This window comes from Drosophila novamexicana, unplaced genomic scaffold (assembly GCF_003285875.2).
Source record: "Drosophila novamexicana strain 15010-1031.04,08,12 unplaced genomic scaffold, DnovRS2.1 tig00000820-arrow-pilon, whole genome shotgun sequence".
In the NCBI taxonomy this organism is placed as follows: Eukaryota; Metazoa; Arthropoda; class Insecta; order Diptera; family Drosophilidae; genus Drosophila; species Drosophila novamexicana.
Window position 1 is genome coordinate 1,774,195 of NW_020824828.1, and position 26,926 is coordinate 1,801,120.

The 26,926-nt window shown below is 39.6% G+C and overlaps 1 protein-coding gene across 1 annotated transcript in view; it reads left to right on the forward strand.

Annotated features, from left to right (window-relative positions):
- The first annotated feature begins 2,920 nt into the window (after positions 1-2,920).
- LOC115764417 overlaps positions 2,921-26,926 on the forward strand; it is a 56,456-nt gene continuing 32,450 nt past the window's right edge. Inside the window, exons 1-4 of the mRNA XM_030707415.1 lie at positions 2,921-2,972; positions 12,224-12,315; positions 12,423-12,534; positions 20,036-20,163. Of these exons, the coding sequence (XP_030563275.1) occupies positions 2,921-2,972; positions 12,224-12,315; positions 12,423-12,534; positions 20,036-20,163 (384 nt within the window). The remainder of the gene's footprint in view (positions 2,973-12,223; positions 12,316-12,422; positions 12,535-20,035; positions 20,164-26,926) is intronic.

The following is a 26,926-nucleotide window of genomic DNA, read 5'->3' on the forward strand; positions in this document are numbered from 1 at the left end:
CACTCCCATTTTTTTTTTTCATTTTCTACGAATCTCATAGATCTTTTATGCCATGCCGTAAAGTTCTCAGCTTCCAGTTGCCAGCAGCCGCTCGCACACTATTTTTCACCATCTTCGTTGTTTTCTTTTTTTTTTATTTTTTTGTCGTCAGTTTTCTTTTTACACTTTTTTGCATTTTTTTCTCTTTTTTGGAGGGAAAAACTTTCCCTTGCAGCCGCTGCGGTTGCTGCTGCTGCTGTGGATGATAAAGACGCAGCTTTTGTGGTGAATTTAATTAAATTTATGAAAAATTTACATATTTATTGGTTTAAATGCCCAAAAATTTTGTGACGGGCATATGCATGCGTGCTAGCTGTCTACAGTCAAATAAATAAATGAATATTCATAAAACCAAAAAAAAAAATAATGTATAGTAGACAAAACCAAAAAAAGAAGAAGACAGAAAATAGTCAACTATGCATACAGTCCATGGAGATTTTCATTTTCCACACAGTTGTCAAGAGTCTAACTTTCATTTAGCATAACGAGTATATGTGGGTTATATGAACACTTATATAAATATACGTCAATAATGAAGAATGAATCGTTCAAGTACAGCGATTTTATGAACTTAGAGCTGGTTGATCCAAAGCATTTAAATGCTTAACGAGTATATTTGTGAGCAACAAGTACTCACTTGTGCTCGCCAAAATAAAAGTGAAAAAAAAATTTCTGCGCCATTTCCACTTGTCGCGTTAAGCCTCTTTCACAATACACGCATCACATTTGCTGTCTGCGTTTAGCTATTTATTTATCCAATTATTCCGTGCATCTGTAAATCCGTGAATCTCTGTTTGAATTTGATATTCGCGTTGTTTTAACTTATACGTTTTCGGCTCATTGACCATCGCACGGGCTTAAAAATAAATATTAAAACAATAACACACAAACTGAATCGTTCAATGCTGTTCAATTTCAAATTTTGGCATAAAAAATAAATAAAAAACTAATAAACAAAAAAAAACAAACACAAACTCACGCACACACACAGACAGACAGAGAAAAAAACAGGGTATGTTATATTGGTGGAGAGGGAGGCCAAATAAATAAAAACAAAAACACAAACAACAAAAATAAAAATAAAAATAAAATAGCAACTTATACAAGTATAATAAATGATATGAGCCCGCAGCTATTTGTATATAGAGAATTAGTTACCGCGTGCAGACTTCATTCCCATTCGCATCGAGTTTCCGAACTGAGTTTATAAATTTGGAATTTAAAATTCGGAATTAACTGAGCGCTCAGCACAAATAACTATAAAGTATACAAAACGCGAAACGAAGCTAAAACAAGATACAATCCATTAATGCCAAATTAAATATAACGAATCGCCACATAAAAGTAAAGTAAATTAGTAATATACAAAAACAACTCCCGAATTGAATTCAAGTTCTTGACACTTCCAAGAAAATTGAAAGCGTTTTAGCTTTATCAAAATTTGTATTTCTGCCTTCATTGACCAGTTCCATGACTAGTTAGATACTGACTATCCAAGCTGGATGACATCATCAGCTGAATGAAATTAAGAAACATAAAGAAACTTTGGGCTTATGTAGCTGACTTTAAAATAAGCGCTCAATATATGCCCGATTAAAAAATACAAAGCCTGAATACCCTTATCGTATTCCTTTTTATACCCATTAAAAATAGGTAAACGGGCTTCATGTTGCAGCATGTTGGTATAGCACTGTCTGTCAGCCCGTCTCAGAGACCATAAGATTTGGAGACTTCAGATTATTGAAGACTCGCTTGCGATATGGATCGATATCTCTTCCTCATTTTGAGAAACTACATACATCATATATATCAGGTTTCTGGAAGCTATTTATCAATCAAGAACACTTTCTGTTTTAATGCTACCGGGAAAATCGAGTTCTTAAAGGTAGCGCCTCGATGAATATTTAACACTTTGGGTGCCAAAATTACATATATATAAATATATATCAGTATATTCAATAACTATATAACTATATAATTATAACGAGACTGTCAAAAGCTATTCGGAACTATTAGACGAGTCTCTAAACAAATCGTGCCAGATCAATAAGTCAAGCCTTCACTTGAATGCATTCGAATATTGTTGCAACAACAGCTGGAAGCTTCGACAAAATGCCGAAAAACCTATAAAATTGACGCAACCAGTTGCATAAATTCTGTAGACAAAGTCGCATTTCGGGCCTCATTGTGTATGCACTGACTGACTTCTAAGCCAAAGTACACTTATGTAGAACTCTCTAGTCTTAACTGTAATATGCAATTAACATGTGATTGCTATGCGGGCGGTGTCTAAGACTCTGGACACTAGTAAGTAGTACATGGGTCGTGCTGATCCAAGACACACCCCAGGAATACCAATAATGATATTGGGCCAGAACTCCAACTGCGATCAAGTTAATTACCGACAACAAAGAAAAACCATTTAACGAGTGGAGACACTCAAAAACAATCACGAGATAACTTGGTCCGATCGGAACAGACGGACACGACAAGGGCTCTGCCCTCCGCCTCATTGAAATGCGCGCGCATGCGCCCCGGCTCAAACCGGCTGAGTCGACTCTAGCGGCCACCTCGACTGCTGTTGTTGTTGATTCGCGTCATCGTCGAACCAGTTGAAATGAAAGTGAATTGAGAATATGTTAAGCTCCCAGCTCAGCTCCACTCGCCGCTCTCCGCTCTTCGCTCACCGATCGACGCTCGAGAGCCGTTGTGCGAGACTTGAACTTAGCTTGGCTTCTTGCAATTTCTTTGGCGCTGTCTGCGTTCAGTTGGCGGTTTGCATTTGCGCGTTGCGGACGTCTCTCGCCTTCTGTCTCTCTTTCTTTAAGCCAACGTTTTGTTGGCAACAGTGTATCGGTAAATTCGGTGTGGAAACTTCAAGATGCTGCAGCATTGTCTGATTGCAACGCTGCTAATCGCCGTTGGCGTTCATGGTAAGTAAACTGCTGCTCAAAAAGGGCGGCTGCTGCTGCAGCTGCTGCTGCTGCTGCTGCAAGGTGTAGCAGCAAATGTTGCACGCAACAACGACAAAAAGCAAAGTAAATCAAATAATAATAACGTTTCCGCATTCGTGTTTGCTATAAATGTTAATAGTTTATTTTATGTGCTTTTTTTTTTCAATATTTTTTTTTTGTTTTTTGTTTTTTGTTAGTGTGCAACAGAAAAAGTGTTGACGTTGCCAATTGGAAGTTAGTTGGGCTTCCTCTGTGTGTGTGCGTGCGTGCGTGTGTGAGTGTGTGTATCTGTGCGAGTGTCTTCGTCTTCGTGTTCGTCTTTGTCTCTGCCTTTGTCTTTGTCTTCCTGGCGCATTTCGAGCTGCTGTACTCGTATTTCTTGTTTGATTTTGGCTCGACGTCGAATTAGGTAACATTGCTGGCATTTCATTGACTTTTGCTCTTATCATAAATGGTTTTTCCAACTGGTTTCGGACTTTGTCGCACCTGTAAGGCCCGCAAGGTCAACTGTCCTGCATGCTTGGGCTCCGGCAGCAATGCGTAACCGATTTACAGCCACAAAAAACGAGATATATTATATATATATATATATGTTATATAGATATGTATAATAAAAGAGGAAAAAACAAAACTTGAAATTTAGCCGGTTTCACTTTTCTTGGCGTCTGCCTTATACAGCGATACATTGCTGCTCTTTAGCACGCTCTTGTAATCCCGCTCTCTCTCTCTCTCTCTATTATCTCTTTCTCTCTCTTTCTCGCTCTCTTGCTCTCTCTCTTTCCCTCTTTCTCTCTGCTTGCAGTGTGCCATGCTGCTGCCGACGATCCTTACGTAATATGCGTGCTCCAATGTTGACCTCCAACTTGATTAGCGGCTGCTTTTGCTCACTCGCTTGACTTCAACTGGGTTTCCAGTTGGCTTAATTAACATTTTGCCAAAGGCACACATTAACAGCATCGACTGCTGGCTCTCTCTCTCTCTCTCTCTCTCTCTCTCTCTCTCTTTCTGTGTGTGAGTTTATATGGATGAAACTGTGCTTATGAATATGCAAATATTAGTGTATATCTGCAATGACTTTGGGCAGTTTGGCTTTGAGCATTTTCATGGTCAACTTCAGCTGTTTTCCATATCATGCCCGTCATCCACCTTAGCAGCAGCTGCTCCACTCTGCACACCACCTGCCCTGCCATAATCGCCTCGAGCCGTTTGATGAGCTGCGGATTAGCCATATCACCTTTCTTCTATGCACACACACGCGCACACACAGATGCATAACACATTTTGTATATCAACAACAAAAAATTTGTTAAATTTTCTTTGGGCGATTTCACTTTCATTTGATTACATTCGATAGCAAACCCGTTCCGGAAACGGCATATTGCATTAATTATGTACTTTTGAATGTAAATGGCGACTTACACCGAAATCAGACAATGGCAAATGGACGGATCGATTAATGGACCATGGGCGGCTACAACGGGGTGCCCAATACATAACAGTTAACAGCCACATTTATGCAACTGGCCAACAAGACGATTGTGACATTGATTTTATATCGAAGCACTGTATCTTTTGAATCCGAAACTCAGACTTCGTGCATTCAGCCGTTGCATAATGAAATCAATAAAATATAAAAATAAAAGAAACAAACATTCCAACAACTTTCATGCAACGTACGAGCCGCATTCAGATGTAATCAAAACAGTTGGCGGCAACTGCCACCTCGTCGAGGCAGCTCTCTAGTGTGACAGAAAACTTCTAGACCCAAAGACAAGACTGTAAATTTAATAAAGAGTACAGAACATATCAGAATTTAAGGAAACAAAACTGAAAACAATTTGAATAGAAAACTTATTAATGCAACTAAAGCATTTCAAAGTCTGAGAACTTAAAAGTCCGGCAAGACCCACGCGTCCTTTGACCTACTAAGTCTATTATGAACACGTAAGAGGTTCTAGTCGGGAGCTCCCGCCTAGGGGATACCCTGAACCCTCTTCTTCCAACATCAAATGCATATATATATTCTTTTTTAGAAGCTATATGTCAAGTTTGGTGACTCTAGCTCTTATTATTTACCAAAAATGCCCAAAAAACAGGATATCGATATAGATTTTTATCGATTGCTTGAAAACACAGTAAGTTATCGATTATCGGAAACATACTCGATCTGCGCGGGAACTAGGAGCATCTACATCTAAAATTTCAAGTCTTTAGCTCTTATAGGTTCTGAGATTCTTGCGTTCATACATACGGACGGACGGACGGACGGACAGACAGACGGACATGGCTAGATCGACTCGGCTATTGGTGCTGATCAAGAATATATATACGTTATGGGGTCGGAGATGCTTCCTTCTGCCTGTTACATACATTTGGATTTTGCATAAATACAATATACCTTTATACCCATTTTTAATGGGTTCAGGGTATAAAAAGGTCAGAAGTCCTCTTCGTGCTGCTAAAAGCTTGTAGCATTCATGAATTTAGTCTCACAATATGCTTATCATATAATACTCAAAATTGCTCCTGGTCAGCTATATGGGATTACAATATGTGCATGTAATATTCAGCAAATCATATCAGTTTCTAACTCAGAATTCAGTAACAAGAGCACGGCAAACTGTGAGAATTTATTTTGTTTTTGTGCAAAAGCTGAATCTAAATCTTATAATCGTTTGATATACAAAACGCCAAAAGGCAGGCGGAAATGGTTAAGAGCTTTAATCCTATTAACTTTTTTTTTACTGAAGGCAGCCGGCTGAATCCCTTTAATGAAGCTTTATGCCAAGCATAATATTAGTATGTTTCAAAGTAGCTCCGAGAACTTAACACTAGTGTGTAAATTTGTTGTGCTCTCTCTCTCTCTCTCTCCCTCTCTCTGTCGCCTTCTCGCTCGCACTTGTGCCCTAGTGCGTGCGATAACCAAAAATAAACATAATTTAAAAATACATTAAAACGAATTGCAAAGGCTGCGTCAACAAACAAGACAGGCCGAGATGAGCCGGCGAACCGACTGTCAAACCGGCTGACAAACGGATGGACTGACGCAAGAACAGACGGACGGGCGGAGGGATGGGCGGTGGGACAGACAGACAGACGGCTTGCGGCACATGAGCCATTTAAACGCAAATTTGTTGACAAAGGCAAGTGGCTTTGGCCATTACACACTCGTGGAGGAAGTTGAGAAAGACTGAGCGGGGGACTGAGCGGAGGATAGAGCGGAGAACTGAGGTTTCTGCCCGAGCTCACAGCTGGAGTCTGGGCAACCAAATCGGAATTATTTACAATTTGAGTGTTGTAAATGCAACAAAGGAAAAAGAAAAACGATGACAACAAAAAACAATGCTGCAAAAAGAAGTGGCAAAATCATTTAAGCAGCTTAACACACACACGCACACACACACACACACACACGCGCAAGCATACACATGCGCGTCGTGAAAAATGAGGCGCAAAGCAGCCACAGAAATGCGTGAAAAATTACTTGAAAATGCCAACGGATAAAAAGCAGAAACCGTTTTACAAAATACAAACAGTTGGCATGCCCCACAGGCCGAAAGACGCGACCAACAAGCGGAGAGAGAGACAGAGGGGGAGAGTGAAAGAGAGAGCGAGAAAGTGACACATATACCGGGCCCGGCAAGGCCACAGGGGAAGAGAGATAGCGAGCAGCTAGGTTGGCTCAAACAGAGTAGGATGTGTAATGCGCGTATTTAAAATGAAGCGATATATGTATTTGTATAAGAAGAAGAAAAGGCTGACTGACTTATTAAACGCACCTCGCAGCAGCTAATTGCGACTGGCCACTGGCGACTGGCGACTGAATCGCGCGCAGCTCTCATTCATATTCATATATAAGTTGTGCAATTTATTGCCTTCTCGTTCGTTTCGGTTTTCATATTCGCACACATATACTGAAAACGGTGAAATTTGCCGTGATTTTTGCCGTTTTTATTTTTGCGGCTAGCGATAAATTAAAACCAAAGGCGAAACAAAAACAGCATAAAGAAAACAATTAACTCAACCCAACGAAACATTTATTACCCTGCCACCGATGCACTCAGGCGGCCAAAAGAAGCCAACACAAATGCATCAAGAACAAGAAAAATGCAATTTCTTTGGCAAACAATTTGCAATTAAATATTCACAATATATTTACAAATGCATTATGGTTAAAAATGTTGTACTGCGCGAAAATATATTTTTCAATTTGAATCGGAATATTGTGCCAATTTTCTACACATGCACGGCACCGAAATTTAATACCACTTTTCGACCTGTTGGTGTAGTTATTATTGTTGTTAATTTATAGAAATTATTCGTGGCAACGCTGGAGCGCAATATACCGCCAAATTAAATCTCATTTGCATGGCGCATTCCCACAGTGCGCCACCCCCACTCCCCGTCCCCGTCACCGTACCACGACCCGTGCCACTCGTCCTCGATGCGAATCAGTTGGGTTTGGCTCAGCTCGCTTTAAATTGCCACAAATGTTAAATAAATTATGTGCATCGGCGAAAAATGTGAATAAAACAATCGCGAAACAGCAACAACTCCAATATCAACATCAACAGGCGCCGCACTACAACAACAACAACAACAGCAACAACAATACATAAATATAAAATAAACTTTACAAAAATAAAATAAAATATATACACACACACAGCCACATGTATGCTTTATGCGGCACAAGAAAAAGCGGAATACCATTATCACAGGATGCATAAAGTAAAGTTTGCCAATTTTTAGCGCTTTTGCGGTGCGTTTGTTGGCAAAAAAAAAAAATGGGTTGTTTAACTGTATTAACAGTCCGATACATATACACGATCGGGCTCTTTTATCCAATATGGCAGTATTCTATGAAAATACGTTGGTATTCTTTTGGTATTTTTAGTATTTTGCAGACAGCAATACTTTGTATTAGGAGAGAACTCCGACCTAAGCACAGAGTATCTGCCAGTCAGAGATGCTTGTCTAGAGTATTTTTGGTTTTGCTTTAACAAACAAGAGAATGTTGCAGAGGGAGGTTGTTGGCATATTGAGAAAAGATCCTTTGCACGCTTCGCGTTTTGGGCTTATTTTTAATTATTATTTTTCGCATTGGCAATTTCTTAATTAAAGGTAAAAAGTCCAACGTAATTGGCCTTATGCCTTTTAAATAAATTTGCAATAATTTTCTTGCCACCGCAGCAGCAGCCGCTGCAGCATGTTGCATGGTCAATCGAAAAAGCACAGTGGCAGCTGCAAGGGTTCGTTCAGCCAGCGAAAAGTGGTTAATTATTTGAAATTAAATATCTTGAACAGCAAAATTCTAAAACTTTATCTTTAACTATAGTCCTTATGGACGCTTTATTATATAGTCGATTGAAATCAATCAGAATTTTACCATGTGTTAGCAGCTCGATGGGGATCGTAAATACTGAATCTGGGTAGGATGTGACAACTATACGATTATGTGATCCGATCTGGTCGACTCTGAATATGCAATTCCTGCTGTTATAAGTCCAGCTTGTGGATAGATCCAATCCGATAACCTTAAGACTGTGGGACAAGTTATCATTGATACGGACATGCAGCTAGGCTGACATGGATATTAGTACAGGTAAAGAATATCAGGGCTGTAAACTAGCCTTGAACCAGCAGGTTCGAGAGCGGATTTATCAATTTTCTTTTTTAACGTCAACTAAACCTTACTTTTCTGCAGTCGAATATGTCTTCCATTTCTCTTTGTTGCTCAAAAGATGTTCTCTTTAGAAAGTTGATGTATTTCCTAACCTTTCTTGATTCGCCAATACTCTGAGTTATTTTTATCTATGAAACATAAAAAACATATTTTTACAACTTGCCGTTGACTTTGACGTTAAAATACAGTTGCTTTATGTTTTTTAATTTGAGTTGAATTTGTTTTTAATACATATTTGCTTTACATACTATTTATGTCAGTTTGTCAGAAATAAAGAACTGAGCCCCCTTGCAACTGGTTACAACGGCGCTCATGCACTGGATAATAAATATTAATTAGCTATAATAATTGTATGGAAATGTGTTTCCTTCTCTCGTTCAGGTTTTTATACTCTGCTCACAAAGTAAAAGTCGGTATATTCGCATTATGCAATGTCCTACTGTCTGTGCGCATATTCGCGGGGCACAAAGTGCTTTTGGGTGTTTGGGTCACGCCCACTAGGAGGCGGGCAATACTAAGCTAAGCTACTGAGAGCCTCAGTTAAAGAGGGAGCCAGTAATGTGAGCGTCCGCCTGTGGACAGAGTATTGTGCAGTCGGTTCAACTGCAATGTTCGTACTTGGTTTTTATTTAAATCATAGAAATAAAATTAAATGAATTTGGTTGCCATTGGCGCATTGGAAATGCTTTGTGTCTTTTTTGTTTTTGTAAACATTTTTGTTTTTTTGTTTTTGTCTTTGTGATAATCGCAGACACGCACACACACACACACCAATTCGCCCAGAGTTATTTGCAGCGTTTGGTTTCTTTGTCGAATTAAAATAGCAAATTTAAGATGCCCTTTAACGCGTTTTTTGGTTTAATTTACTTTATTTATTAATAATATATTTTTGCCTTTGTGTTTTTTATTATGTTTTGTTTGCACTTAAAAAGAAATTCATACAAAATCAATACGAATGCACTCGTGTGGCGCCGCGGTTGTTGCAGTTTGTTTTATGAAAGTATTTTTTATGCTTGGGCCAAATATAGGCATGCACACAACTGCAAAAATTTAATAAAATATGTGCAGAATGAATTCATAATAAACAGAGCAACGTGTGAGAGGGGGGTGAAAGGAAATAAACAAACAAACAAACAAACAAACAACAAAAAAGTGTCCATGATATGCGCCCATGTCAATGGATTTTGTGTAAACACTTGCACAGTTTTTGTGCCGCATTCGCTGCTCAATTTTCAACGCGTGTGCCACATGCCACCTGCCACCTGCCACATGCCACATGCCACATATGTACCTGCCACAGGTATATTAAAAATTTCGTCTGCTGCCTGCTGATGTTTAAGCAGCAAAGCCTATTGCACACACCAGCAAAAGTCAACCAAATCAAATCGGTTCATTTTGTTCACAAAGATCACAAAATTACCAATCGCTTTTCGTGCAACATTTGTGGCATACTTCGAGGCGCACGGTATTAGGTATTGCAATGCCATCAACATATTAGCCAGCAAATGCCAATAATCAAATATCAAGCTTAAACAAAAAAAAAAAAATAAATAAATAAAAAGAAGAGTTTGCAATAAAACCACGATTATAATGTTTAAAATTATAATCAGCGCACGCGGCGTATACGCAACATTGCCTAATAACAGTGTGCGTTTAGTTAATATAAGTCCAAATAGCTAGGCTTTGTGAAAAATCACCAAGGCAGGTTGCAGAGAGAGAGAGAGAGAAAGAGAGAGAGAGAGCGAGACACAAACACACAAACACACACATCGCCTGCTGTCACGCCTAGTTCAGTCTGTTATTGGTTTATTGTTGTTGTTTAGGCGCATTGCATTAATCTAATGCTGTTAGCAAATTTATATTCATTACATGCGGCTTAAATCGGCCCACAGCCACGCCCAGTTCGAGCTGTATTTAGTTAATCAAACGAATATCGCCCCTTAATTATAATTTATGCACCGCCTATTTATTCATTTTAAATGCCTTTTCCCAATTTATATTTTTGCCTGTTTTGTGGCATTTTTAATGTCAAAACGTCAAGCGGCTTTTGAAACATAGATTTCAATTTTTTTCCCACAGAAAATACTAAAAGAAAAAACACAAGTAGCAAAAATAATCGGGTATAATAAACACAAAGTCAAAAAGCCAAACATAAACATACAGCGCACATAATTATAAAATAAACGATTTTCATTTATTATTATTGTTGCAAATTGTTGTTGTTGTTTTTACTTTCGCTGTCATTTGAAATGAATAGGCTCTCATTTAAATGCAACCCGCACTTTAACGGCATTAAGAGCATAATGCAACCGCCTCATTAGCCTGCCACAGCCAGCAAAAATATCCAAAAGCCTGGCAAAAACAAAGTTCTTTATCTGACTTATGGAAATGGTTCATTAGACTGGTATCACAAAAAAAAATGTTTCGTTTTTGAAACAATCCGAGGCATATTACATTTATTTTATGACAAAAAGCTTAAGACTATGCAAATCAAACTATTTTTGCATGCACGCGAATTGATAATAATATAATAAGAAATAAGAATAATAATAGAAAGAGGAAAACTTCCACGCAATCTTGTAATTTATATTGAATTGCAAGAATTATGTTATATATCATGATGATCTATTTCAATAATGATACAAAAATAAATTTCATCAAAACAAGTGTGACCAGAGGCGACCTGAGAGAAACTTTGATAATTAAGTTACAATATAAAAATAAAATTGATCAAAACTAGTGTGACCAGAGGAGGCTAACAAAATATTAGAAACCTTGTTATACCCTGAACCCATTAAAAATGGGTATAAGGGTATATTGTATTTGTGCAAAATCCAAATGTATGTAACAGGCAGAAGTAAGCTTCTCCGACCCCATAAAGTATATATTCTTGATCAGCACCAATAGCCGAGTCGATCTAGCCATGTCCGTCTGTCTGTCCGTCCGTCCGTCTGTCTTTCTGTCTGTCTGTCCGTCCGTCCGTCTGTCTGTCTGTCCGTATGTATGAACGCAAAGATTTCAGAACCTATAAGAGCTAGAGACTTGAAATTTTAGATGTAGGTGCTCCTAGTTCCCGCGCAGATCGAGTTTGTTTCCGATAATCGATAACTTACTCCGTTTCCAAGCAATCGATAAAAATCGATATCGATATCCTGTTCTTTGGGCAATAATATGAATCAATTAACTATCTTTTAATAATTTTTAGCTTTTCAAATAAAATTCCTACGCTTCAAACATTCAAGTTAAGGCTCAGCTCAACAGTTAACAAGCATTTGTATTATTTGTAACTTTTAATGTATTAAGGTATATATAATTAAAAATAAAAAAAAGGCATATTGCAAATTAGATTATTTAGTCAGCTTCCCGTTGAGTTTTCGTATTGCCATGCAATACTTGTACTTATAATTGAATTAGCATTTTTAAGAGCATCTTGAGCATCAGAAGTTTCATAAATTTAATTAAAAGCATATACACCTAAAAGATGCTCAAATACATTGAACTTTTTAAGTGAATAACAATTGAAAAACTCAATTAATGCTTGCAGCTCAAACCAAGGAGAAGGACGAATTCACATGCCCCTCACACATTGCCAATGGAAACTATGCTGATCCTGCGACCTGTCGCCGCTTCTATCAGGTAAACTAAATACGATAACCTGGTTAATTTGTCTGACCCACGGGTCAGAGCGCTTATTTAAGCTGGCACTTAAAGCTATATTCTTGTTGTTGGGGTTTGACTTGCAGTGCGTCGATGGATACCCCTATTTGAATCGCTGTCCATCTGGCCTCTACTTTGACGATGTGCAAAAGTTCTGCACATTTAAGGATGAAGCCAAGTGCGGACCGTTGCCAACAAGTAAGTGATGAAGTTATTCCTAAGCTGCCCAGACTACTATTAATATAAAGACACGGATAAGGATAGCGAACTAATGGGATGGATTGGGATGGGAAGGGCCAGACAGACAGTTTACAGTGTCAATGCAATGTTTGCCAGTCCTTGATGTTGTCTACAAATAGCCAAGGGAATGGCTTTGGCTGAGGCAACAATTGAAAGTGCGCCATAAATCAAGCAACCCAAAAGTTTAAGTGCACTCCAATAAATAGCACATATGCATGCAAGAAGGAGACGGTGAACTGTGCGAATGTGAGAGAAGGCGAACACGGGCCTGGGTGCTGGGTTTTGTGGCAAATGCCAAGCGGTTTGTTAAACGATTTCAAGTTTGCACAACCAAAGTTGTTAACTAAAATAAAAGGCGAATTTCGACTCACTGTCCGCCAGACACATAAGTCCTAGCTCAGCCCAGCCGGACTGAGCCGCCCAAGCAGGCAGCAACAACAGCCAAAAAAATGACATGGCTAAAACTGGTAAATTTATTAGAAGCTCAAAACAGAATCGGGCATTCTATTAGAAAGACGCAAGCCACACACGAAGCCAATGGACTAAGCTACTGAATGTGACAGAGTTACGAGGAGAATTGAACGGAGAGACATGAAAAGAGGGAGACCGAGGAAAGAGAGAGAGAGAGAGAAAGAGAGAGATAGAGAGAAAAGGAAAGGGTATGTTGCAGTGTGCATTAGGAAGCAATTTTGAGTAAATGTCGCATAATTCATTTATGGCCCAAAAGTAGAAAACGGCGCACAATAATCGAATTGTTACCAACTGATCGAAGCCCACTCGTTGACAATGCATTGCAAGGCACGATGAGCACGAACCAATATCTTGGCCAAGTGCAAAGGTGGCCGCAGCAGTTGGCCAACAGACTGTCTGGCCCTCCGGCTTACTGCTTGCATGATAAATGCCAAGTGCCTGGGATGCGTCTCCAGCCATCGAGGGCACTTCAAATGGAGCACAAACGCGACCGCTTAAGAGCAACCAAGTGCCACAGCACTGTGTGTGCGTGTGTGTGTGTGATCCAGAGGAGCTTACAATTCAGCTTTAGCTTACAGTTTTGCGACACAAACACACTTACATATACATATATACACGCACAAGGATGTGAATGTGAATGAAAGAACCCATCTTCCTTTTGTCCACCTAGCCTATACCCAAAAGACAATGCAAGTGCATTTTGGCATACACTGTAAAAATTCAATTTACTTACTCAATAATATTTAAGAATTTCGAACAAGCAAGAGGAACACCGAATATTAAGTGCCTTAGCGATATGTAGTATACAGATTTGGATATTCTTGTATGAAAAAATATATATAGAATTACTTTCTCAATTATTTTAAAGTTGTTAGAAAGTTTTTAATCGCTTTAAGCAACTTTTTAAAGCTTTTTTAAAGCTTTTTAACGATAGCTGCCAAAAGTTAAGTTCAGTTAAATACAAAAATGTTAAACTTATTATATTTTGATTTAATCAGTGCCAAGAAGAAAGCATAAAGGCTTTGCTTTTACACCTAATGTAAACTCTATGATTTTTTTTTTTTGTGTCTCAAGCAGTAAAAGAATTTGAGATAATTAAAAAAAAATGCGCTCATTTTGATATACGTCTACTTGTTTTGCAAATAGCATTTAAAATGTATTTATTAAAGAGTATCTATTAGTCAAGCATTATAGTCTTTGAAAAGCAATTGGTTTAGTTTTTGTGAAGTGTAAGAATAAAAATAACATTAAATTCAAAATTCAGCCGAAAGTAGAAAAGAATTTAATGCACACACACACGCAGAGTGCGACCAGCATGAGCTCACACACACACACACACACACGCATATGCGCACATACACACACTGTGGCATATCGTTCAAATGCAAGCACGCACTTTTGCAATAGTCAGCCATGCAGTTGCCGTCAACGTCGCCGTCGCCGTCGCCGTCGCCGTCACCGTCACCGTCGACGTCGCAGTCAACGTTGGCGTCGTCGTCGCAGTTAGCCGTCGTTGTCGGAAGGAAACCGCTTGGAAGAAAGCTACGACAGCTAAAGCATTTGGGATTTGCGTAATACCAACTGGAATGTTGTCTCATATAAATAGCTCTTTGCTCTGACTGTGACGGCGACAGCGAGTCAGCGACAGTGTGTGTGTGTGTGTGTGTGTGTGTATGTTGGAGTAGAAAAGTAATAACATAAATGACACACACGCACAGGCACACACGCGCGCGTGCACAGAGTCACCTCCTGCCCCAAAAGCCGCAATGCTTAAGCCAAAGGCACGAGGAAAAATATTGCAGCAGAGATTAGGTCAAAGCTCTGTGCGCTTTTTGCTGACGCCACACACACACGCACACACACACATACGCACACGCACTCATACTTATAGAAAGAGCGCAACAGAGCGTGGCATATACTAATATAACGTGTGTAGTTTGGATTTTTTATGTTTTTTTATAGACTGTACTATACTAAACTATTATAAATGGCTACTCACAGTTTCTTTTTTATATACCCTGCATAAGCTGAAGCAGGCTTGTCCGAGTATAAAGCTAACATATTCTTTATCAACAACATTAACCGCCGATTCGATCTCCTTTTTCCAACTAGAGCTCAGATCTTCGATCGATATCCCAACCAGGTCTAAGAGCTGGAAGCACAAAATTCGGCATTTAGTTTTTCGTTTAATGTGAAAGAATCAAGAAGATTTTATATTTTGACTAACTACACCCAAAATTGAATAAATCTTATATTAAAGCTAGAGCTGTGCTATTAACAGAGTGAATCGCAGGGTATCTCCTAGCTGGACACTCCCGATCAAAGTAATAAAGTAATTAATAAACTAAAGAGATTAGTTCGTTTGACATTAACAGAACTTTCAATTGAGAAAATCGGAGTTGAAATTAAAAAAAATAAAATAAAAACAAGCGTTTAAAGGGGAACACAAAAGTATTAATTTCTGAACTGGTTTAGCTGCTTTTAATGCCGAATGCCAAATACCCTTGCAGACACATAATATTTTCCTGTTCTCAGCAATATAAAATACAATTTCCATAGATCATTTCTATGCTGCGATGTTGATAACATTTTGCTCAAGTCCTGGGAGCATAAAACAGTATATGATATTTATAAAAACATTACATTTTTTCAAGCCGAAATCGTATGATAGAATGTTGCTATAGCTGCTGTATAAAATAATGATCCGATTCTGGTCTATAAACAGCAAAGAGATCACAGTATATAGCCCTATGATAAGCCAGCTCTAAAGTAAAAAATATATAGATTACTTTTGGTAATTGTGGTGCAAATCAGCAGCGGAACGCGAGTATTTGAAGCCAGTCTTATAGAAGAACTCACTGATTGCCTCTAATCGTCCAGCACTTTAATTTGCCAACCAACTGGCAGTTATATAAGCCATGCCAGGGATTATGCGCTCAGTGCTGAGCTGCAGCAGCTCCATAACCCTAAAGCCAACCACCCTCCCCCCCCCTCGAAAACCTAAAGCACGCACCCACAGCCTATCCCACAGACCACACCGCACAGCCCGCTCGTCCGCCTTGCCAAAAGTCTCAGCTGACGAATTGCTTACGACGCATTCAAGACCCAAAATGAATTTGAAATTGTGACAGCAAATGTCCCAAATAAATAAGCAAAAAGTGGCTGCTTTTCATTACACGCATGTGTGTGCATGCGTGTCCGTGTGTTTGTGTGTGCATAGATGGAGCCATGCTGGGGCTGAAGTACTACACAATGTATGCAATACAATGTGCATATAAATGCGATTTTATTTCATTTTATTTGGATTTAATACACTGTTTTGTTATTGCCAGACAGAAATTAAAATAGCTAAGCCACTTTTCTGGGCGAAAATTCAATAAAATTTGCGTACCAAATTCCATTTTAGCCAAAGCAATTTCTGGCCAAAAAGTGTTTGACTAGAGTTGACTGCTTGACTCTCTGACTGGCTTGTTTAGCCGCCAACTTGGCCCGAAACTATTGACAGAGCGCGTCCAAGCAACTGACAGACTGCTGCTCGCACAAAATAAAAAAAAAAGACATGCAGCACACAGAGAATATTTATATATATATACATATATATATATACACACATTTATTTATACACAAAAGTCTTGCATGTAGAAAACTCACACGAACTGGTAAAATTCGAAGCAATTTTGCACTGAATAGTTTTCAATTTCATAATTCAGTGAGCACGCTCAATGACTGCATTTCAATATTGCTTACACAACAGCAGCAACAACGACAACTACAACGACAACGACAACGACAACCAAGCAGCTACACAAATATGCCCCAAACTGTCCCGCATTACGTATACGCAGCGTATGCAGCGTGTGCTCAGCTCAGCTCCGCTCGGATCTGCTTTGCTTTGCTTTGCTTTGCCGCTGTAGAGACTGTTGCTGGCAGTGCGAAATGCACACATAAGACAAAGTTACTAAAAGTGTTTATTACATTTTATTCAATAACTGTGCACACACACATACACACACACACACACGCACGCACACATGCAAATTCACTTGCTCGAGTGCGCAAATTTGCCAAGTAACTTTCTGAAATAATAAAATTGTATGCTTTTATTTTTTGGAGAGGTGATGGGCACAGCCTGTCTAGCCGTATATGTGTGTGCGTGTGTGAATTTATGTTGATTGCACAGTGTGCAATTGACTGCCCAGTTGTCTGTTCAGTCCCATTGTCGCACTGTGGCTGACTGGCTGGGCCATATCCTGGCCAATTAATTGCTAAGCATTTCATTTGGCAATGCTGTTATTTATGATATGGCCACAAATACATATATTTTTTGCCAGCATTGATAGCTATGCATTTATATTAGTTTTCCATGGATTTTCCACTTTGTGGCTGTTCTGATTGGATCTGTTGTGGGCGTGGCAGCAGCAGCAGCAGCCACAGCCGAGGCGACAATTTGTGCTCAAAAAGCACATTGCATACATCAAGGCGCAGCCGGAAACGGATCCTCCAGCTGTGCGTCTGCACTAAAATTAAACATATGCAGCACACATACGGACACGCACACATCAATATTTGAAGCCCTAAATTAAACTCATTCATATTTATGGCATATGCTAGTATTACAGTGTTTATCATATTGTTGCATTGCTTGTTGCTGGCAAAGTTGTTGCTGTTGTTGTTTATTTTGCTTTGCAATAGTTATATCAATGGTTGTTGTTGTTTTTCAGTTGTTTTTGTTGCTGTTGTTGTTTATGCTGTTATCCCGTGCTTTGCATAAGCCATTAAAAAAAGAAACTAAGCCAAATCAAAAACATGTGTGCTGCAGCTCGTTGTCCATTGCTCTGATTGGATATTCAGCAATTTGTTGTTCTTGCTATTTTGGTCAGTTGTAGAATGAACTGTTATGCAGCAAAGGATAGTCAAGGTAGTTTGCTACTCGCGTTCGCTCAGCAACTGAAGCTTGAATACTTAACGAATGCTCGTCGCTGAATCTAAATTGGCTAACAGAAACTCTTCAGAGCGCACACAAACACAAACAGAGGATTAAATTCATTTTAAGCTGCTGCTGCGCAACAATTTGGCCAAAAAGGTTGAGCAGCAAGAAACTTTTTGACATCATTAGTTTGTTTCGCATTTGGCACTGTCAAGCGGCATAAGTCCACTTTAAATTGATTGATGATGCTGTCAATAGACCTAGCGTGCGCGGCAAGCTCAACGGAAACGGGCTTTAACGACCAACTTAAATGACAACGCCAACGTGCAGCTAAGTCCTCAATCGCCCAAATTCCCAACACATAAATAATTATTTTTAATATACCAAATTGATTGCGAAACATTCAAGTTATATGCAGATTTTAAATCAGAATCAAAATCGGATACTATCGTAAGATTCGATTAATTTTCAAAACGAACCGGCTCGAGCTCGGAATTCCAATTAACTTTTTGCCATGAGCCGAAGCCTAAACTAAAGCACAAACTATAAAAACCCGAACCGGAAAATTTTAATTTAAAAATGGCAGAATATTCAACACCAGAGCACAAATGGCCCAGGCTCCAACAATTGGATTTATTTGCATATTAGGTAGCTGCCAAGAGGTGAAAAGATGGAAAGAGGTGAAAATATTCGAAATTAAGTTTGGTACAAATTGTAATATATATTATATTATGACAAACCAAGGTTTGAAACTGCAAAAGCAGGTTCATGAACGGAACCTAAGGGTTGCAAGTTGATTCCAGCCAGCGACAATTTAGCATGGGCTTTGCTGACCTTCTTTTCAAATAAAACCTTTACCGATGCCGTGCCTCAACTCTTGACTTTTCATTATATGAACTATGCCACAGCCGCCCGGCAGCCCGCCTACGCTTATTGCAGCGATCTATCTTCCAGGTTAATCGAATCAATGGCTCAAGTGTTGGGTGGGCTGGATATGCAGCGTGGGTTAGCCACGAGGACGTTTCGATGACTGGCGTTAATTTAGTTGTGGCCTCGACTGGCGCACAACAAAATTTCTGCTGGCTGGCGCTGCCTGCTGGCTGGTGGCTGATGGCCGTAAGGATGTGGGGTGACAGGTGGTGGGGCGGGTGGTTGTGCATGGTGTGTGAATCAAACATATCCATTGATTGAACGCAGCGGGGCGCAGAAAATGCATTTAAAATTTGCTGCTAGCCCCCTGGCAACAAAGATTCTGCCCTTGAGGCGTGGCCCGCATGACCCAGTGCATGACTAATGCCGGTTTTACCTGTTGGCTTCATACCTGGCTTTGTTTTATAAACACATCTGCATAGCCAACCTTTGTTTTCTGGACTTTAAGCGAATTTGTTTACTCGATCACAAACAACAACAACAACAGCAAAGAAAAAAAGAAATGCCAATTGAATTCCATAGAGTTCGAACCACGCGCACACACACACACACACACATGCACACACACTGCTGTCACGCCCAACGCTCACATATGCAAATGACTGTGCCAAAAGCTGCACCCAACATTTCTTTCTTTCTTTTTTTGTGTGGGTTCGGGCTTGGGCTTGGGTTTTGTTTTGTGTGAGATGTACCGGGGGCGTGGGTGTGGTTGGGATTGGGGTAGCTAGGATTTGGCCTTTGGCTATTTGAACTTCTCTCTCTCTCTCTCTCGCTCTCTCTCTCTTTTATTCTCTTCATGTTAACTTTCTTTTGACTTGTTTCTTGTTTCTGCTAGCAGCCTGCTGCCTTATTGATATTTGTATTGCATTGTGTTATTTTGTTGACTTTTAACTTTGGACATGCTGCTCTCGGTGATTGTCTTGCCAGGTAGCAGGCAGCTGGCAGCCAGCAGCCGGGAGCTGGGCGTGGTCCATCGATTGCCAGGCATAGAATTGTGCTCGCACATAGATTTTAAATAATTTCTGAACTAATTTGTGCAACAGGCCTGACTTTAGCCTCAATTGCTCAACTTAGTTTATAAGCCCGTTTTGTAATCAGCTTTTACCATTTTTTACATTTGCGTCCTTGCAGCACCTGCGCCGGCAACGGATGCACCCGCCGACACCGCTCAGCGCTGCAATACGGACGAATGCCAGCTGCCCTACTGCTTCTGCTCCAAGGATGGCACCCAGATACCTGGCGAGCTGGAGGCCGAAAAGGTAAGTGCTGCCGTCCCACGCCCCGTGTGCCAAAACCGATTCATAAGGCTATGGACAGCACTTAACCCACTCTTCCATAATGTATACATTTTCTCTTTTTGTTTGTTTTTTTTTTTTTTTGCTTTTAAGTGTTAATTTGCAAGGTGATAAATTCCGAGTGCATTGACAGCTTTTATTTTTACAACACAGCAGCACAGGACTATGGCAGCCGGGCCTTCGCATAGGTATAGGGTAGGGGCGGGGTATATCTGTTTGGTGTTAAGTTTGGGCTTGGGTTGGGGCTGGAGCTGGGTTCGGGGGAAACGGCTTCAGTCTGGCCATAAATCTGTGTATTTGCATTCGGCTGCTGTTATCGCTGCTTTGCATAAGGAAATTGTACTGCTGTCTTTGCCATTTGTTGTGCCATTCGTTGCTCATTGTTGTCACAGTCTCAGTTGTTGTTGTTGTTGTTGTTGTTATTTGTCTTGTTGCTGCTGTTGTTGTTGTTGTTGTTGTGGCCATTGCTATTGGGGTTGCAGTCATAGCTGCTGTTCCTGTTGATTCGAATATCCTGTTTAATAACTTCGGTTTGTTTATTTGGCCAAGAGTTATGTGCTTTTCAATGCATACACATAAAAAAGCACACACACACACACACAAGCCAAGCAGCTCATAAAACTATATGAAATTTAAACTGCATGCAATGAGGCAACGCTGCCAGAAGCGCCATAGGTATAGGGGCGTATGCGTGATGTGTGTATTTTCATAATAAGATAAATCCTTATATATGTATATGCACAGTGAATAGTGCATAGAAACAGAGGGAGAGAATGGCTGAGGAGGGGATAGAGCTAGATTATTAATTAGAAATACATCTAATTATATTTATATACATATATATGTATATAAATACATATTATCTAAGTATAAATTGATATATCAAAACCTCCGATAGTCTTGCCTGTAGCCGAATTCATTTACATCAAATCAGAACTCTGAGCAATCATGTGTATATTGCCTAATGGTTAGATACACAAAAGTGTATCAATAAACTGATTGATATGAGGATAAATAAAAAGATTGTTATGAGCATAAATATAAGATACTGCCAAGCACGTACGTATATACACATACACAGGAAAGGAAATAAATAATAATAAAAGAAAATTAGAGACAATAAAGGATTATTTGAATACGAAATGGAAATCGGGAATACTGGGATTATATCTAGACATGCATTTCCAGTATGCATAAGACACAAGATTAATGCAGTCATTTCAAATTTTATTTCAATTCCGCACTTTAAAGCTCAACCCTCGGTAAGCCTTTCGCATAGTTTAACTCATATGCATAATCAGTTTTAGACAGGATGAATAAAAATACTGTCAGCTCGTTTGTGTGTGTGCGTGTGTGTGTGTTAGAGTGTGTGTCTGTGTATTTGATTTAGTGTCCCCATGCATGTGTGTAAATGTTTGTGTGCGGGCTACCAATTGACAGACAGTTTGAAGTGCACATTAGTTGTGGTTTCGCATGCACGATAATAGCAATGCCAAGCAACAACAAAACCACGCACAACAACATTTTCATTTACCAAACATGAATACTCTATCAGTTATTTGCACTGTGAACAGTTAATATTCAATGCACATTTGATAATATTGAGCATGAACCGATCGTAGAGGCGTGTAGTTTACTCGAAATGTGATTTTGTGGTTTTGCCCCGCTGAAAATGATATTGTGACAGAGCTAGGCTTGTATGATATATAGAAAAATAATTAGTATATGGCCTAGATGAAATAAAATAGTGAATTTAATCATTATCTAAACAAAAATAAGCCTTAACTTTAGAGCACAGTCCCATGCGCTGGCCAAGCTATATAATAATGCACTACATTACAACTATAATAATATGAAATGTTAATATACGATCAAAATATATACCAACTTGACATTTGAGGCCGGTTTGGACCTTGAATATTGCTTGTCGTTTCTCCTCTGTTCAACTAGCAAATGTTCCACGACTTTTGAGACGAATTTCCAGCTAGTGAGCCAGTTGATTAACATAGTTAATCGCACCGAAAACTGCATAGTGTATAATAAGTCAAATACGAGCCGAAAGCAACGGAAGTTTATGTGGCGACAGCGACGGCAACGTTGGCAGCGACGTCGACATAGTCGGCCGATTTTCAACATAAATGCAAAACGCAAAACGCAGAACGCACAACGCAAATACCCAACACAAACGCAAACGCAAACACAAACAAATCGCAAGTGAGCCACTTAATTTCTAAATTGAAACGTGTGTGTGTGTGCGTGTGTGTGTGCTTGTGTCTGTTGCAATGCCTTCTGCTGTGCCACCCAGCCACCTGCCCCAATCCAATTCAGTGCTGTCCTTTGTTTAAGGGGTTGTGCGAGTGATCCGGATGCCTATTTAAGTGTTATTAGCGCTTACATGTGTTTCCACAGCCGCCCAACAAAACGATTTCAATTTCTGACAGCCTATTTGTACTGCTTGTGTGTGTGGGCGCGTGTGCGTGTATGTACATAATTATAATTAATGCCATCTCAATTAACCGCAAACAGGCGGTTAATTTGTGCGCACATTTAGGCAATATCTTTTGCACATCGTGTGAGCTATGCTTTACATTACGCATACGCCGCGTAGTCAACACTGACAGCGCCATTTTCGATTATCGTTGAACGCCTTGCGCTCCATTTCGTAGTGCGGCCAATTTCCGCCAGAAAAGCGCAAAAGAATGCACGCAGTATAGAAAATGTAAGTGCCTTAGTCGAGCATGCTCGACCATCGAAAAACTGTGCAAATCTCTATAAACTTTATTAAGTTTATAATTTACTCAACTAACTTACTCAAGATGTAATACCTGAATTCTTCAAAATCTTGTTAAACATGAGAAAAATAATCAACACTGACCAAAATGGCTTTCCTCATGAGGAACATTGAAGCTACCATTGAAGATAACAGCAAAACAACTTTGAAATAATATTTTTTCACTGGGAAGGCAAACCATATTGAGACGTCTTTCAGCTTTCAGAAATTTCAGAAGTGCCAGTGAGATCTCTTTTGTCGCTTACATTGATACAATTTGACACATAGATACCCTTCGCTCAGTCCTTCGCTCTGTACAGGGCATACAAATGCCAAGAAGCTGCCAAGCCTATGCCAGTAAATTTTAGGGGAGGGTAGGAGGGCCTGGGTAGGGCGTTAAATAAAACGCTTTGCTCAATTTGAATGCGAATCCAATTTGATTTGAGCTCGAAAAGTAAATGAAAAAGAAAACTGAAAAGATGGCACACAGTGTCAACAAAAACTTTGCAGAGAGCTGCTCTTCAGGTTGAGGTACCGACAGTTTCGGGGGCTGCGCGGCCTGATAGTTGATGTTTAAGGGTGCTGCATTTATGCGCAGCTGCAATCACTCAATCAATGAGCCGCTCAATTGTCGCCGCGATTGAGCAACTAAGCTATGCAAATTTGCATCTCATACCACACCCCCCCCCCGCCCCCCCCCGCCCAAAAGTATCTCGCCCCCTCCCCACTGTCCCTCTCTCAGTCTCTCCGCTCGCCAGACTCTCGAACAGCATGAAAAACCCATCTATCATCCATTTGCTCTAGTGCTCAACGAGCTTGGCTGGCAAACTTCTGTCTCTCAGGCAAAGGTGCTTGTCAACTGCTGTCTGTCTGCCATATTTGCTCAAAGACTGAAGTGCAAACTTGAGTCGCATTAAGCAGAAATTATCAACGCACACAAAGAGAGCAAGAGAAAGTGGACGGGGGTAGGGAGCGGGAAGTGGGGGCGGTACGACAGGAGTAGCATGCAAAAATAGACTCTTATGCAGTCATATACAATTTTGCAACTACTTTTAGTCCAGAATTCCACTTGCGAAAATGCAACTTTTTTCAAAACTTACAAATGCACAAAAAAAATCTCAAAGAGGCAAAAAATGCTGTAAGCCAAAACCCAAGAGCTGGAGTATAATACAGATTAGATACTGTTAAAACCATTATGATATATTGCCAGCTAGTTGAGGGATTGTGCTTAAATGCGCTTTCAAAGCTTTTGCTGGCATGTACTAGTGTGTGTATGTGTGTGTTGAACGAAAAAGTTATTAAAAGCTTAGTGAGTACAGGTAATAAGCAGATTGGGCTTAAGTCATGATTCGATGATTCGGCTTACGGCTGCAACCAGTGCCTCGCCCTAATTCGGCTGGAGGATATCAAACTTTTATAATCTTCAATGGATCAATTCAATTTCCTTATGAATAAAATAGGTTTTGGTTCAGGGTAAGAATCATTTGTTTCTTAAGGTGTGTGTAAGGTTCATGGCTGATAGATAATAAGTCGAAATTCCTGACTAAAACCTTTAAGGCTCAGTCTTGGAATAAACTATCAAATATTTTGGCAATGTTATAGTTTCCAAGAGTTATAACAAAGGCTCGTCTGTAGTTTTATTTGATATTCATCTTAACATACACTAAACATAAATGTAAACACTTTGTAAATAAATTGTTATACTGCATTCAAAGCTTATAAAGAAGCCGCAACTCTTTTGATATATTTAGTATTTATTAAGTGCATAAAGGCAAGTTTTTGTTTGAGCTATTTTTATTACAGGTTCAGCTTGTGCCTGAGTATTACATTCCAGATACAATTCCACTTTTTCACAATCAACCACAAACTGTCGATGACAATATTTTTTAGCTGTAGCTTAGACGATTTAGTGCAAACTTTAAATTTGTTTTATTTTTTATTTGTCTATGCACTATAGCCAGCATTCTTTTTTGCCTTGCCGCACAATCATTATATTTGCAATAATATTTTTACTTCATAATTTAGTGAGAAGTTGGAGCAGCAAAGAAAAAAAAGCTTAAAAAAAACTGCAACTTCAGTTGATTTGCACTCATTTTGGCGGAAACGGCTTTTGAAATATGCCTTTCAATAGCAGGGCGAAGAAAAAAGCTAGAGCAAAGGCAATAAAAGAACGCTCGAATACGCTGTCAAATCAAAGCGCAAATTTCAATTCCAACAGCTGCAGCATGTAATGGTCGCAGTTTTCCTATTTAAATTAAACCGCGTAAGCGATCCTAACAGCTTGCGTTTGTGTAACGACGCTATAGCGATCAGCTTTTGTCTGTCATGGTCAGCTGCGAATGAGTCAGCCGCTGCTATAAACCGCCTGCGTGCACGTTGGCAGCGCAGCTATCTTCCCTCTAATCCGGGAAAGAAAAAAGCTCTGAGACCCTATATAAGCCTGCAGGTCCCGGATATAACCCTTTTTTTTTTTTTCAAAAGTTACTTTACCATCGAAGGTCTGGCTACGGCGGTGCGGACATAGCCCCACCAAAATATTAATCTAAAAGCAACAAGTTCGGGCATCAGTCGTTTAATTCGTTTAATTTAAATTCCAACTAAATTGAACCAAAAACAACAAAAAAAATAAAAAGAAAAACCCTAAAAGTAACCGATTGGCGAAATAAATTTTTTTGTTCATTTGATGATAACCTTTCGCTCCGCCACCCGGCCACCAGCACCTCACCGGCATATATTTCTTTGTGCCAAGATCTGGTCACAGTTTTAACCAGTTCTTGCTTGCCTGCCGAAAGTAATTTTTGGAGGAATAAATCTTGCCGCCGCCGTCTCTGACAGAAAAACCCACTTATTTTGAGGCAGCCGCCACGTGTGCCAATTGGACGGCACTGTAATTTCTTGGGACGGCAATGACATTTCTGCCCCCATTAAATAGACGTCAGCCTCAACGGCGGATCAGCTGCCATACCCTTGCTCATGCCAGCAAGGGCAGGCGCCGTTTCCACAGTTTGGAATCCGGAAGAGGCAGTAGCCTTCTGGGCCCCATTGACGCGCCGCTGATCAGAAGCCCAGATGACATCGCCAATTAAGTTGGCCGGAGCGTGCAGATGCATGAAAATTGCTGTTAAATGTTTTTAGTAAAAAAATTGTTAACTAAATCTTGTGAGAGACTTCCAAAAGTTTGTGAAAAGTGCATTTATTAGGCCCTCAAAAAACCGCGTGCAAGTGCAGTGAAAAAGAAAAATTGACATCTATATACATAGCTTTATATATATAGAAAGGAATACTAGTATAAATCTATCCCCCTTCTTGTAGAGTCCAAAGTCATTTCAGAATTTTTTTTATATTTTTTTTTCCCACTTATTTTCGGAGAGTATCTTCTTAGTACTCACAATTTAAAAACCCTCCTGTGCCATAATAATATAATCAAAACAATTTAAAGCCCCACAGAAGACAAAAGAAAACAAATGAAAAAAAAAATAAATAAAATTTGCTGCAAACTCTCCGCTGGAAGGCCTTTCATCGAGGAATACATGTAAGTTTTTAACCTTTTGTTTTGAGTATATTTTCTTATTTTGGCACAGATAAGCACAGCCAAACTGACATGCGCACCTGCTGAGTTTTTTTACTTTCTGTTTCACATTACGCTTTAGCTCCGATCAATATGTTTATGACCGTGTCAGTCTGGTGAATGCTTATCATCTTTGATTCTACCTACACCCCGCTCAATTACTAGCTGAAACAGAAGCAACCTAAAAGAAAAGATTTTTAACAGAATCAAATATATGTACACAAAGATGTATCATCGTATTCACCGATCAGCTGGTTGCGCTGCGCTCCGATTTGCCCATGCGCTTTGAGCTTAACCTTCTGTTGCCCATATTTTTTTCGACCATACAATTAACCATCAACTACAATTGTATTGACTCTATTATAATAACTTTTTTTTTTGCTTTTGCC